This window comes from Doryrhamphus excisus, chromosome 1, assembly GCF_030265055.1.
Source record: "Doryrhamphus excisus isolate RoL2022-K1 chromosome 1, RoL_Dexc_1.0, whole genome shotgun sequence".
Lineage (NCBI taxonomy): Eukaryota > Metazoa > Chordata > Actinopteri > Syngnathiformes > Syngnathidae > Doryrhamphus > Doryrhamphus excisus.
Window position 1 is genome coordinate 30,240,275 of NC_080466.1, and position 14,763 is coordinate 30,255,037.

The following is a 14,763-nucleotide window of genomic DNA, read 5'->3' on the forward strand; positions in this document are numbered from 1 at the left end:
TTCGGTTTAGGGAACGAGATTGGGACTAGGATTGGTTTACTCTCCTTCTCAGCGAGTGCACTGCTCAGACCTTAAAATCCCTGCTGACTGCATGTCTGGCGGAGAGGGTGCAGACAGCCGACACTAATCTGGTCTCTCTCACACACACACACACACACACACACACACACATAGGCCAGTCGTATTTGATCTCTATGTGGGCAACTCATCCTGCTTTATGGGGTGAAAAAGGGGGCATAGTGTATACTCAGTACAGTATATATTTGCTGAAATGGACATAACTGTATTTTGGATTAGCATTAGCATAAAGACACGGGTCATGCTGTACTATAATAGCACTACAATATTAAATAGTAGATGAACTTAATACAACTATGACTGACACTATTAACATATTACAAGTGTGTCTGAATTTCATTGTTTATTTATGTTGTTTATGTGGTTGGAATTGTGGGGCTGCACGGTGGATGAGTGGTTAGCGTGCAAGCCACACAGGTGTGATTGCCAATATTTCTCTGTTTACTTTATTCTTGTCGTGATCTGAAATCATAATGCCAGGATTAGCCCGCTGCTCTGTTTAATGTCATTGTTACACATGTCATTAATGTCTTAATTTCGTACTCCTATTCATGCCACAGGAATAGATTTTAAGTGACCCGCAAGGGCCTCACAGGTAGGAGACCCGAGTTCAATTCCACCCTCGGTCATCTCTGTGTGGAGTTTGCATGTTATCCCCATGCATGCGTGGGTTTTCTCCGGGTACTCCGGTTTCCTCCCACATCCTATACAGAGAATAGTACACTTGTCAGGATTAGCCTGCTGCTGTGTTTAATGTCATTGTCACTTAATTTCGTACTCCTATTCATGCCATAGGAATAGATTACAAGTGACCAGCAAGGGGCTGCACGGCGGTCGAGTGGTTAGCGTGCGACCTCACAGCTAGGAGACCCGAGTTTGATTCCACCCATTGCCATCTCTGTGTGGAGTTTGCATGTTCTCTCCGTGCATGCGTGGGTTTTCTCCGGGTACTCCGGTTTCCTCCCACATTCCAGAAACATGCTAGGTTAATTAGCGACTCCAAATTGTCCATAGGTATGAATGTGAGTGTGAATGGTTGTTTGTCTATATGTGCCCTGTGATTGGCTGGCCACCAGTCCAGGGTGTACCCCGCCTCTCGCCTGAAGACAGCTGGGATAGGCTCCAGCACCCTCAGCAACCCTTATGAGGATAAGCGGTAGAAAATGAATAAATGAAACGAATTTTAGAGCCCTCTAGACATGAAGTAACACCCCTATAGTGAACTTTATACGTACTCATATTACCCAATATAGTCGACATAATAAAAAAAAAAAGATGTTTTTACGCTGCATGGTGTACGAGTGATTAGCACGAGGGCCTCACAGCTAGGAGACCCGAGTTAAATATAAAATAATAATAAATAAATAATAAAATAAAATAAAATAAAATAAAATAAAATAAAATAAAATAAAATAAAATAAAATAAAATAAAATAAAATAAAATAAAATAAAATAAAATAAAATAAAATAAAATAAAATAAAATAAAATAAAATAAAATAAAATAAACTTTTTCACACTCACTTTTTTTTTAAAGTGAGTGTGAATGGTTGTTTGTCTATATGTGCCCTGTGATTGGCTGGCCACCAGTCCAGGGTGTACCCCGCCTCTCGCCTGAAGACAGCTGGGATAGGCTCCAGCACTTTCCGCAACCCTCGTGAGGATAAGCGGTAAAAATGAATTAATGAATATATATAATATTTATATTTATTTTTTTATTGTATAGTGTATGTTTTTAATTTATTTAATTTGAATAATTAATCAGGTAATATATTATTTTTTAAAACTAGTATATTATTTTTAATATTATTTTTAAAAATTTATGTATTTTTAATATGTTTTTTTTAGAATATATATATATATTTTTTTTTAATTTTTTGTTTGTTTTTTTGGGAAAATCTAGATGTTAGAGTGTGTTGTACGTGTGTTATGTGTATGCAGCTGTCAGCCGGGCATTGCTCCAGCAAACACACACACGTAAGCGCACGTACCACAGACCAACCCCCTTCTTCCCTTCCTTCTCCCGGCATACTGTCGACCGGCGAGCACCGAGCAACGACCTCCTTGCGTTGCTGCAACGAAAGGACGGACGGACGGACGGACGGACAATCGACTACCGACCTAAAGTAAGTACATACAGAATGTTTATTTGTGCAAAGAAATGTCGCTTTTTGGTGAAAACTCGAATGTTGTTTTCCTCTGCAACGTGCTGGGGGAGGGCGATTTGCACCCAATGTAGCCATTACCGGTTAAATATAGTTAATATATTGCATAAATGCATACGCAAATGCAACATTTTCGCGTATATCATGCATAAAACCGTAAAATAAAAAATATATGTCGACATACTTGGACTTGGTCGATAGTTATGTATGTATCTGCTTAATAATGTACAGTAAAATAAATGTATATGCATATATATATGTTGCTGCATTGCATTTATACTCAGTTTTTGTGATTATTTATAAATATAGTGACGGATTATTTTGACCAGCCTCCAACACGGATGATGACGTTATTATTATTTGACGTTATTATTATTTTTTTGATAGCATTCTCTCCTCAGTGCTTTGCCACGCCTGTGTGTTTCTCTCTTTTTTTGAATATATGCTTTATTTGTAATGTATTAATTCGTTTTTTATGAGTTTTTTCGTGTGAAACAAGCTCATTTTCAACACCATATCCTCCCGGCGAAACTCGTGTCCCAACACGTTGTCAGAAAGGGGGTGTGTGCCTAGAAATGAACGACCAGCCAATCAGAAGTCGGACCCGCCCACATTATGGCGCTTGTTTACTACTCATACTAGACTGTGATTGGCTGGAGAGCTTTCAGCAAAGTCCGGCTTTACGCTGCGTTTAGGGGGATCTAGTGGGGTAGGACGATGAAGATTCATGATGGAAAGTAGTAAACAGGAGGAAGAATGGAGGAAGAAAGCACAGGAAAGAAAGGGCCAAAACTAGACTTATATCGAATAATTTGATCAGAAATACATATTAACATAGTTCCAATGATTGCTGTTTATTGTTTTTTGATACTTCTTCGAGATTACCGACTTTGTTAAACGTTGCAGGGCGGCATGCGTTCAAAATGGCTGCGCAGTCAATAAAGAGGCAACATAATCGCTATTTAAAACCCTATAAAGGCTACGTATTTATGTAGAACTATTCAGTTACTCTTCATTTTAAGGAATTCATTGAATGTTCAACCGTAACAAACTGCAAGTCTTGATGCTCAACCAAGCAGGGCAAGTTACATTATTCAATTTTGAATCTTTCTGTTAAAAAAATGGCGGTCATTAATCAATTCATTGGACTCAGGGTGGAAAGAAATACAAAGGCCTAATAATATATGTTTACTTAGCTAATAGTTTCTCTTTGGCAGCATAAACAAGGAAAAGTCCAAGGAATTGTACACGTTTGGAGACATTTCTCTGGTAAAAGTTTTTTTTTTTTAATCTTTTATTATTATTATTCCCACTTAAATGCAGCAGTGGCCCCATTTCACCCCTGCAGTGAATCAACCATGGCAGCTATACGCTACACGTTATGTGTCAAGTATTTGGACAAGAATACTACCAGAATATATAGTCTTGGCTTTCCGCAATAAAGTTCACATTGTGATTTGTTTTAATTTGATGCACAATGGATTAAAATCCCTCGAGCCAACTGTTTAAAGCAATAAACTTCGGCATTTATTATGTCATTCCAGTAAAAGCATATTCACTCCCAAAGAAGCGGGACGCTGGTATTCTGACAAATGCTATATTAAGGGAGTGTTATATAAAGTCACTCATCATAAATTTTACACATGATTTTCACTTGACTCGTCACATTGCTGCCTTTTGTTGCTGCGGGGCAGAGCTTGGGAGTGTGGGGTGAAATGTCAGTGACGTCAGCAGACTCGTCCATTGTGTGGATTTTGCAAATTGCTAAACAGGAGAGGAGGTAGAGGAGGAAAGTGAAAGTAAAAAAGATGTACAGGAAGGTCCCCTTGGAGGTTCTGTTGCAGTGTGCATGCCTTTTGCTTGTGTGGAACTTACATGCTGGCTACAACAGGGGGGTCCATAGTACGGCCTGTGGCTTATATTTGTATTAAGCTGTTGTACAAATAAAGTTAATTTTAAAAATGCTTACTCTTCAAAAAATATATAGTCATGTCTACACTGTAAACTCGAATAAGTTAGCAGAACTCAAAAAAGTGAGGCAATCAGTTGCCACATTTTTTTTAGTTCATAAATCCAAACATTTGAGTATATCAGAGCTTTAATATTTGGAGTTGATATTAGATATACTTTTTAAAATTTTGGGCTGAAAAGAGAAATAGCTTTCTTTTTGGCATTCTCTCTGCCATGAAAAGTAACCATGAATTCTTTTAAGTAGGTTACACAAATCTGCAAAAAGTTCATATTAATCAAAAATGACAAGTTAAATAAACTGAAAAGACAGATAATGCAACTGGCAATCAACATTTATAAATAGAACTTTTAAGAACATTTTAAGTTATAAGTAACTACGAGTTATTTTAAGTAGGTTACACAAATCTGAAAAAACTTCATATTAATCAAAAATTACAAGTTAAATGAACTGAAAAGACAGATAACGCAACCGGCAATCAACATTTATAAGTAGAACTTTTAAGAACATTTTAAGTTATAAGTAACTACGAGTTATTTTAAGTAGGTTACACAAATCTGAAAAAACTTCATATTAATCAAAAATTACAAGTTAAATAAACTGAAAAGACAGATAACGCAACCGGCAATCAACATTTATAAGTACAACTTTTAAGAACATTTTAAGTTATAAGTAACTACTAATTCTTTTAAGTAGGTTACACAAATCTGCAAAAAGTTCATATTAATCAAAAATTACAAGTTAAATAAACTGAAAAGACAGATAATGCAACTGGCAATCAACATTTATAAGTAGAACTTTTAAGAAAATTTCAAGTTAACTATACTTATACCAATTAAGTATTTTTACAGTGTCTTTTAAGTTGTATGTAAACTATGTTTTTAAGTTAATCTTACTTAATATAGCTATAGTTCAATTTTATCAAAACATATTTGTTAAAGTACTCAAAATGGAACAACATGTTAAATGAACTTGACATAATTAAGTTATTAGAACTTTTTTAAGAACTTTGAGTATGCATAACTTCATGTATTTAAGTACTTTGAACATTCGGGTTTACAGTGTAGTTGGTTAAATGGTTCCAGACCTGACTGTAATAGGGTTCATTATTAATGAGCTTAATATATTTGCATAGAAAAGCTCTTTATGATCTTATAAATATGGTTTTTAACATTATTAGAGCTCTCTCGACATGAAATAACACCCCTATAGTCACCTTTACATTTGTATTACCCGATATAAGTGATATAGACAGACAAAATAAGACATATTAGATGTAAATAAGGTAACACAGACGCACATTTTTATCCCAATTTTATCCCCCCCCACCCCCCCCCCCCCACCCCCCCCCCCCCCACCAGTATTTTGCTCATGAGAGACAACAAAAACATGGCAAGCACACACTTTTAGTGAGGCACTGGATCAACTGGCTGCTTCCCAGCACCGGGGGGAGCAAGTGTGGTAGTCAGATTGTGGGAATCAAACCTCGAGCCATTTTGGTCAGAGGCCATAATCTTGGCTACCAGTAGCCACAATATGACAATATGCATATTTGGGTTGCGTCATATCTTTGTCTCCTGTCTCATCCACAGGGAGGTTTGACTCTGCTGAGTCTCCTCACTGTGCAGCAGCACCATGGCAGCTATGAGACCCAGCGATGGAAGTCCAGCAGGACCCGGCGGAACCGGACTGCGGGCGTATGTCTCCGACACGCATGACGCAATCAGGCCGCCCGACGTGCAGCAGCACCCTGTGGTGAGCAGACAGACATGTGATCTGCATAAGCCGATAGACGCCTTTCAACGCCGATAACAAAAATCGGTGAAACTCAAGTCTTCTTTGAGTGCACCTGAATCAGTGAGGACTCAAGTCCTCTTGTAACACCTGTCAGTTAGTGACAGTCGAGTCGTTAAGAGTCGGTGACTTTATAGAGCGCTCGAGAATTAGTGAAAATTGAGTCTTTGTCACCTGTGAGTCAGTTAAACGCAAGGTCTTCGTTGAGCACCAGTAAGTCAGTGAAAATGAGTCTTCTTTTAGTACCTGTGAGTCAGTGAAACATCGAGTCTTTGTTGAGTACCCGTCAGTCAGTTAAACGCAAGTCTTTGTAAACCCATGAGTCAGTGAAACTAGAGTCTTCATTGGGTACCCACGAATCAGTTAAATGCGAGTCTTCGCCTACTTGTGAGTCAGTGAAACTAGAGTCTTCATTGGGTACCCACGAATCAGTTAAATGCGAGTCTTCGCCTACTTGTGAGTCAGTGAAACTCAAGTCTTCTTTGTGTCCTTATGAGTCAGTGAAACTAGAGTCTTCATTGGGTACCCATGAATCAGCAAAATGCAAGTCTTCTTTGAGTACCTGTGAGTCACTGAAGCTCGAGTCCGCTTTGAGTACCTGTGAGTCAGTGAAACATCACATTTTTGTTGAGTACCCAGTTAAATGCAAGTCTCTGTAAACCCATGAGTCAGTGAATCTAGAGTCTTCCTTGGGTACCCATGAATCAGTTAAATGCAAGTCTTCGCCTACTTGTGAGTCAGTTAAACTCGAGTCTTCTTTGTGTCCTTATGAGTCAGTCAGTGGAACTAGAGTCTTCATTGGGTACCCATGGGTCAGTTAAATACGAGTCTTCGTCTACTTGTGAGTAAGTGAAACTGGAGTCTTCTTTGTGTCCTAATGAGTCGGTGACACTCGAGTCTGCTATGAGCACCTGTGGGTCAGTTAAATACGAGTCTTCATCAAGCACTTGTGAGTCAGGGAAACTCAAGTCTTCTTTGTGTCCTTATGAGTCAGTGAAACTAGAGTCTTCATTGGGTACCCATGAATCAGGGAAACGCGAGTCTTCATTGAGCACTTGTGAGTCAGGGAAACTCGAGTCTTCTTTGTGTCCTTATGAGTCAGTGAAACTCGAGTCTTCATTGGGTACCCATGAATCAGGGAAACGCAAGTCTTTGCCTACTTGTGAGCCAGTGAAACTCGAGTCTTCGTTGTGTCCTAATGAGTCAGTGACACTAGAGTCTTCATCGGGTACCCATGAATCAGTTAAATGCAAGTCTTCGTCTACTTGTGAGTCAGTGAAACTGGAGTCTTCTTTGTGTCATAATGAGTCAGTGACACTCGAGTCTGCTATGAGCACCTGTGGGTCAGTTAAATATGAGTCTTCAACGAGCACTTGTGAGTCAGGGAAACTCGAGTCTTCTTTGTGTCCTTATGAGTCAGTGAAACTAGAGTCTTCATTGGGTATCCATGAATCAGGGAAACACAAGTCTTTGCCTACTTTTGAGTCAGTGAAACTCGAGTCTTCATTGGGTATCCATGAATCAGGGAAACACAAGTCTTTGCCGACTTGTGAGTCAGTGAAACTCGAGTCTTCATTGGGTACCCATGAATCAGTTAAATGCGAGTCTTCGTCTACTTGTGAGTCAGTGAAACTCGAGTCTTCATTGGGTACCCAGTTGGTGATACTCTAGTTTTCTTTGAGTGCCCGTGGTTCAGTGAAGTAGTCGTCTTTGTCAAGTCGTGAGTCGAACGCCCGTGACGTCGTGAAAGTTGAGTTTTTGTCGAGCACCCGTGAGTCAGTGAATCGTTTTGAGGGGAATCGTTTGTTTTGTCTGTGATGCAGCTCCTTGCAGGAAAAGAAGCGGTTAGCGCTCGTTTTGAACAGCGCTAAGTTCAGCTCAGTAGCGTCCATTCAGGCGTTAAAGTACAATTTTCCCCAAATTAGGAAAAAAAGTCGGCTCATTGGTGATTTTCCATCTGTCGGATATGAGCGACGCATTGCATCATTAGCTTCTATTGTTAAATAAATGGCTGTTATTTTCCCTCCCCGTGCCTCGTCAGAGGTTGGCACTCGCTATCCTTCCATGCTGCTCCTTTGTAAGCCATACTGTCAGCAGGCAGGACGCCACAGATGGGCAGGAAATATTTTCTCCAAAAAGGTTTACATAATCAGCTTAACCGCATATAACCGCCGTACATCTCTCTCTCTTTCTCCGTGGAAGCGTTCAATGATTCGCTTCCTGCCGGGTTATCGGGAGTTCCGGTTGGTTTGAAGAACATGAAAAAGGATGGCTCATCTGGAATGTGACCTTTCACCTCCCCGTCTGTAGATGTACACGCAGAACTGTGTCCAAGATCCATTTGCGGAGAGAGGCGTTCACAAGAACAACGCGTCGGTTCCTTTGCACGGTGAAGGCTGGAACAACCTGCGAACGAGGACCCTAGCGGCGGACCAATCAGCTAGCGGAGAACCCCCGTACAGGTGAGATATAAGTGGGTGTGTTTAAGTCTACCTGCAGCCGACTAAGGACTCTGCTGACTCCAGTATGCGCAGCCCAGAGTCCGTGGAGATGGATGAAATCATGGCCGCCATGGTCCTAACCAGTCTGTCCTGTAACCCCGTGGTCCAGAGTCCCCCACAGACCGAAACTGCAACAGGTATGTGGTACTTCACACAGAAGTACCACATACAAGGCTACTAAGTGTATCTTTCCTTCACTCTAGCGGGCTGCTCATCATCAGCCGACATGGAGTGCGGCGGAGGCGAGCTGTCCGACAGCGGCAGCAGCGGCTACTGGAGCTGGGATCACGGCAACGTGAGCCCGGCCCCTTCGCCGTCCGTCCCCGAGATGGACAACAGCCCGGACGAGGGCTTGAACATGGAGTTAGAACAAGGGGAGGAGCTTCATGCCAAAAAGCCAAAGGTACAATAGACACTGGTCTGCTGTTGTCATCCATCTTTATTACATGGCAGTATTTGCTAATACTTTGTCCACTTCCTGTGTTCAAATGTTAGCATTTTATATAGCATTGTTTGTCTATATGTGCCCTGTGATTGGCTGGCGACCAGTCCAGGGTGTACGCCGCCTCTCGCCCGAAGACAGCTGGGATAGGCTCCAGCACCCCCCACGACCCTCGTGAGAATAAGCGGTAGAAAATGAATGAATGAAAATAAATATGATTTAATTCAATCAAATAAAACTAAAATAAACTAAAATAAGATAAAATAAACTAAAATAAAATAATAAGCCACCGCTTTTCCTCACGAGGGTCGCGGGGGTGCTGGAGCCTATCCCAGCTGTCTTCAGGTGAGAGGCGGGGGTACACCCTGGACTGGTGGCCAGCCAATCACAGGGCACATATAGACAAACAACCATTCACACTCACATTCATACCTATGGACAATTTGGAGTGGCTAATTAACCTAGCATGTTTTTGGAATGTGGGACGAAACCGGAGTACCCGGAGAAAACCCACGCATGCACGGGGGAGAACATGCAAACTCCACACAGGGATGGCCGAGGTTGGAATTGAACCCTGGTCTCCTAGCTGTGAGGCCTGCGTGCTAAACACTCGACCGCCGTGCAGCCCTGGAAAAATAATGTCATAAGGAAAAATGTTACCCAGAGAAAAAACTGCTAACTCCAATAGGGTGGAATTGAACTCAGGTCTCCTAGCTGTGAGGTCTGCACGCTAACCACTCAACCACCGTGCAGCCCTGAATGCAGCAAGTTATCAGAAAATACTGGAAGAAAAAATCGACACTCATCGGCCCAGAAGCTGCGCATGGGACGTTCTTGGATGTTCCAACGTGACAATGATCCAAAACACAAGGAAGGCCTTGAGCTTATTTTAGTTCATTTTAGTTTTATTTGATTGAATTAAATCGTATTTATTTTCATTCATTCATTTTCTACCGCTTATCCTCACTATCCGCGCTAACCACTCGACCGCCGTGCCGCTACAAAATGAATGAATGAATGAATTTTTTAAATGTGTTGCAGGCCCATAAAAACAGCTTTCGGGCCGCACGGGCCCACACATTAGACAACCCTCTGTGTTACAGTAAAGCTGTTTTAAAAATGTACTGAATGAATGAAAAGAATGAATGTAATTGAACGTGTTCCCTGTCACAGAGCTCTTTCAAAGGCTTGTACAAGTGTCTGTGGCCCAGTTGCGGCAAGGTGCTCACGTCTTCGGTCGGAATCAAACGACACATCCGCGTGCTGCATCTGGGGTGAGTTTGCCTATTTTTAATACATTTTGTATGAAAGTGTGTCTGGAGAGACTTGCATGAAAGTTCTTTTCTTATGCACAAATACGACACATATTGTAAAAGTGATAATAATAGAGAGGTTTCTTTTATAAGAAGGTTCCCGATGTAGACAGTGGGAGCGCTTTAGATTAGTTCTGAGCTAGAAAACAACATTAAAAAAACAAGAGGGAATAAAAATTTCAGGTGGTGGAGGAGCGCCGCTTTTATAATGCAGTGTGATAAAAGACTTTCAGATTTGATATCTGGGCCACGACGGTGCTTCTTTTGCAGCAGCGGGTCGGATCAGTCCCAGAGAGAAGAGGACTTTTACTACGCCAAGATCTCCTGCGAGACGGTGGACGCCAATGTTGCACTACTTCCTTCCCAGCCGGCTCCGGGCCAAACGTCCCCTCTCAGCTGGGCCCCGGCCCCGTGCGCTTCTCCGCCCGCTCTGGGGGTTCAGATCCCGCCTGCTCACAGGCCCAGGTCCAACTCCAGCTCCGGCCCTGGGGCAAGCAGGCCCAGTCCGCTCAGCCAGTCTGCCCCCAGCAGCTTCTGGCAGATTCACACAGAGCATCTCTATCAGGTCCGTTTTACACAGCATAGTCACACAATGGAGAGCGCTGAATAAGTCACTAGTCTGGGGTTGTCCACAGTGTGGCCCGGGGGCTCTTTGTGACACATTATGGCTTTTTTTTAGGGATGTCCGATATTGGCTTTTTTGACACAAACCGATATTGTCCAACTCTCAATTTCTGATGCCGATATCAACAGACACTATTATCAGCAGACACCGATAGTGATATCAGCAGACACTGATACCAATATCAGAAGACACCAATACCGATGTCAATAGATTCCAATACCAATATCAGCAGATACTGATATCAGCAGATACCAATACCGATATCAGCAGACACAATACCGATATCAGCAGATACCGATATCAGCAGACACCGATAGCGATATCAGCAGACACTGATAGCGATATCAGCAGACACTATACCAATATCAGCAGATACCAATATCAGCAGACACCAATAGCGATATCAGCTGACACTGATAGCAATATCAGCAGACACCGATACCAATATCAGAAGACACCAATACCGGTATCAGTAGATTCCAATACCGATATCAGCAGACACGATACCAATATCAGCATACACTGATACCGATATCAGCAGACACGATACCAATATCAGCATACTCTGATACCGATATCAGCAGACACAATACCAATATCAGCAGATACTGATATCAGCAGATACCAATACCGATATCAGCAGATACCGATATCAGCAGATACTGATATCAGCAGATACAATACCGATATCAGCAGATACCAATATCAGCAGACACCAATAGCGATATCAGCTGACACTGATAGCAATATCAGCAGACACCGATACCAATATCAGAAGACACCAATACCGATATCAGTAGATTCCAATACCGATATCAGCAGACACGATACCAATATCAGCATACACTGATACCGATATCAGCAGACACCATACAAATATCAGCAGATACTGATATCAGCAGATACCAATACCGATATCAGCAGATACTAATATCAGCAGACACCAAAAGTGATATCAGCAGACACTGATAGCGATATCATCAGACACCGATACCAATATCAGCAGATACTGATATCAGCAGATACCAATACCGATATCAGCAGACACGATACCGATATCAGCAGATAGCGATATCAGCAGACACGATACCGATATCAGCAGATAGCGATATCAGCAGACACTGATAGCGATATCAGCAGACACCAATCCACGTCTGCAATCTTGTAACGACTCGTCTCCTCTACAGGCCTGCAGCCCCGTCCAAACCGGTCCACCGGTGGCCCCGAGAAGTCCAGGGTGCCACGGTTTGACCACCCCCACCTCGGTTGCAAGCCACAGTAACGCTCCAGTGAGTTTTCTTTCTGCTTGATTCTGCTCTGTTCTGAAACAACGGTAATGACAATGATGGCCCGCCACAAATACATTTCGGACCACAACAAATACAGTACATTTTGAACCACAATTGTGTTTTCTGCGCCACTGAAAAATGCAACAATGCAACTCGGTCGGAATCTGGGGTCTTGCCTCATTATCTAATCAAAGAATGCGTCTGTGGCGGACTGTTTTCCCCTTCAGATGGCGAAACCTCGCTGCCGCTCTGTCAGTGTTGGAGAACAGTGGCTCCAACAGAACCGGCTCCAGACGATGAGCGCGGCGTCGCCGTCCCGCGCCCACTGCTCCTTCAGGTGAGATGAACGATTCTTTAAACGATTCATCAACTGACTGGTGTGTCGTCGGCAGGAAAGGGCGGGGGGAAGCCAAAAAGTGTCGGAAGGTGTACGGGGTGGAGCGTAAGGATCAATGGTGCACCGCCTGCCGCTGGAAAAAAGCCTGCCAGCGTTTCCCCGACTAAAGAAGGGGAAACCAGCGTATATATACTTCTATATCTATAGCGTATATATACTTCTATACATAGCTTATATACAGTTGTGTCCAAACGTTTACACCCCCCCTGCAGAATTTAAGAATTTTTTTGTTACTTTTCGCAGAAAATATGAATGATAAAATATGGTTAGTAGTTGTGTGAAGACATTTATTGAAAAAAATATATATTTTGTAAATTTGGCATTTTTTTTACTGGCCTTCAACACATTCTAAAAAATTTTTTTTAATTATATTAAGTAAAAAAAACAAGGACAATTAATAAAACAACAGCAAAAAATTAAAATAATAAAAAAAAAACATAATCTTTTTTTAGGCCTCAACATTCTAAAAAATAAATCAGATTTTTTTGTTCCTTTTCGCAGAAAATATGAATGATAAAACATGGTTAGTGGTTGTTTTAGTGGTTGTTTCCAGGGCTGCACGGTGGGGGAATGTTTAGCACGCAGGCCTTACAGCTAGGAGACCCAAGTTCGATTCCACCCTCAGATATCTCTGTGTGGAGTTTCCATGTTCTCGCTGTGCATGCGTGGGTTTTCTCCTGGGTACTGGGTAATCAATGAATGAAAATAAATATGATTTAATTCAATCGAATAAAACCAAAATAAACTAAAATAAGCTAAAAATAAACTATGAAAAATGAACTGTTATTATTCATATTTTCTGAGAAAAAAACTAAAAAAAAATCTTAAATTCTGCAGAGCGAGGGTGTAAATATCTGGTCCCAACTGTATACTGTATATACATAACAGCCATTGACAAACCAATGTGTTCCTTTTACTGTTTCTTTTGAATGCTCATTCTGATAAAACTGCATTTTTTTTTATATCTGGCGGCGGGGACAGATGAGACAATTTGCCAGTTTTTTTTTTTCCCCTTCCCTGGAAGACAAATGGAAATTTGTGACCTGTCAGTCTCCCATGGTGCTCACTGTTTGACTGACTTTGATGATGTGTACTTTATACTTTATCCAAAGGTAGTAGATACTGTACAGTATTACTGCTTAGACGCCTCCCAGTGGTTTATCATGTGTATTATATCGTGTGCTTTCAAGCTAACGTATGAGTATTTTGTACCTTTTTTAATGTCTCGTTAAGCCTGAGTGTTTTTTTTTTTTTTAATTTTTCATGTTTTTCGGCACTTTGATGGATTATAAATTCACAGAAATAAGCTACATAACAGGATTTCTTCCATAAAATGGATTTTCTTCCAAGTGTTTGTATCAGCAATAAAGACAAAAGAAGAAATGCAGTATATTGTCACACAATTAAAACAAAACACTGAGAATTTCACAACTTTTTTTTTCTCTTTTCTGTACGACACTCCACAAAAAAAATAAGCAAACTATTTTATTCTGGGTTTTTTTTTTCGCTATACACATTTTTTTAATGAATACTTACAACAAATGGTTTAATGTTAAAAATGTCAGCCACAGACTTCCGCTATTTGAAGCGGATGTTGACAGAAATACTCACATGCACGTGCACCTTCTCACGCGCACATACACACACACACACTGTACATACATTATACATTATTATCTGCGGTCGAACCTATTAAGATGCAAAAACAAAGACTGGGGCTGCTAGTGAAGGAAAAAAAACGTTTTTCTTTATAAGAACCATAATAACATTGTGCTAATCATTTTTAAAAATGTGTAATTTAGTTCAAATGCTTGCTAATTACGCTGAAGCGGCAGTGCCATACTTCAGCCACAAGAGGGCAGTATTGTGTCACTAAAAAAAAAAGGGACCCCAGGGTGTTCACACTTTGTACGCTAAACATGGAAATGACACACTCTGATACACTTTGTGCGCTAAACATGCTAAAAGCCAATTTAGGCAAGCTAAGGGTGACCAAAGTGCGGCCCAGGGGCCATTTGCAGCCCACTGCTGTTTTTTTTTAAAAATATGATTTGATAGACAACACATACACAAAACAGAAATAATTGAAAAATCAGCAGTAATAATACAAAAATGAGGAACCTCACAAGAAATATCATTTTACTACAGTGAAGTTTAAATATTATAGAAAAAAAGCTTTTTTAAAATGGCTT

At 41.0% G+C, this 14,763-nt stretch overlaps 1 protein-coding gene across 6 annotated transcripts; it reads left to right on the forward strand.

The window, feature by feature from the left end:
* The first annotated feature begins 1,990 nt into the window (after window positions 1–1,990).
* Window positions 1,991–14,406, forward strand: znf395b (zinc finger protein 395b). Of its 6 annotated transcripts, XM_058090058.1 has the most exons (11): window positions 2,658–3,321; window positions 3,459–3,510; window positions 5,803–5,965; window positions 8,315–8,466; window positions 8,530–8,642; window positions 8,709–8,908; window positions 10,121–10,221; window positions 10,531–10,825; window positions 12,073–12,174; window positions 12,402–12,511; window positions 12,567–14,401. In XM_058090058.1, the coding sequence occupies exons 3-11, from the start codon at window positions 5,846–5,848 to the stop codon at window positions 12,676–12,678; spliced, it is 1,305 nt and encodes a 434-aa protein (XP_057946041.1). In that variant the 5' UTR covers window positions 2,658–3,321; window positions 3,459–3,510; window positions 5,803–5,845; the 3' UTR covers window positions 12,679–14,401. The 6 variants fall into 6 exon arrangements, with proteins under 6 accessions (XP_057946058.1, XP_057946049.1, XP_057946014.1 ...); XM_058090075.1 differs by lacking the exons at window positions 2,658–3,321; window positions 3,459–3,510 and adding an exon at window positions 1,991–2,202 and having other exon boundaries at window positions 8,539–8,642; window positions 12,567–14,406; XM_058090066.1 differs by lacking the exons at window positions 2,658–3,321; window positions 3,459–3,510 and adding an exon at window positions 2,012–2,202 and having other exon boundaries at window positions 10,534–10,825; window positions 12,567–14,404.
* Window positions 14,407–14,763: the final 357 nt, after the last annotated feature.

Excerpts from the sequence above, each read along its gene's own strand:
- znf395b (XM_058090031.1), top strand. The coding sequence starts at position 5,846 with ATGGCAGCTATGAGACCCAGCGATGGAAGTCCAGCAGGACCCGGCGGA. Across the intron at positions 8,909-10,120 it reads TTCATGCCAAAAAGCCAAAG|AGCTCTTTCAAAGGCTTGTA; the intron begins GTACAATAGACA and ends TCCCTGTCACAG. Across the intron at positions 12,175-12,401 it reads CAAGCCACAGTAACGCTCCA|ATGGCGAAACCTCGCTGCCG; the intron begins GTGAGTTTTCTT and ends TTTCCCCTTCAG.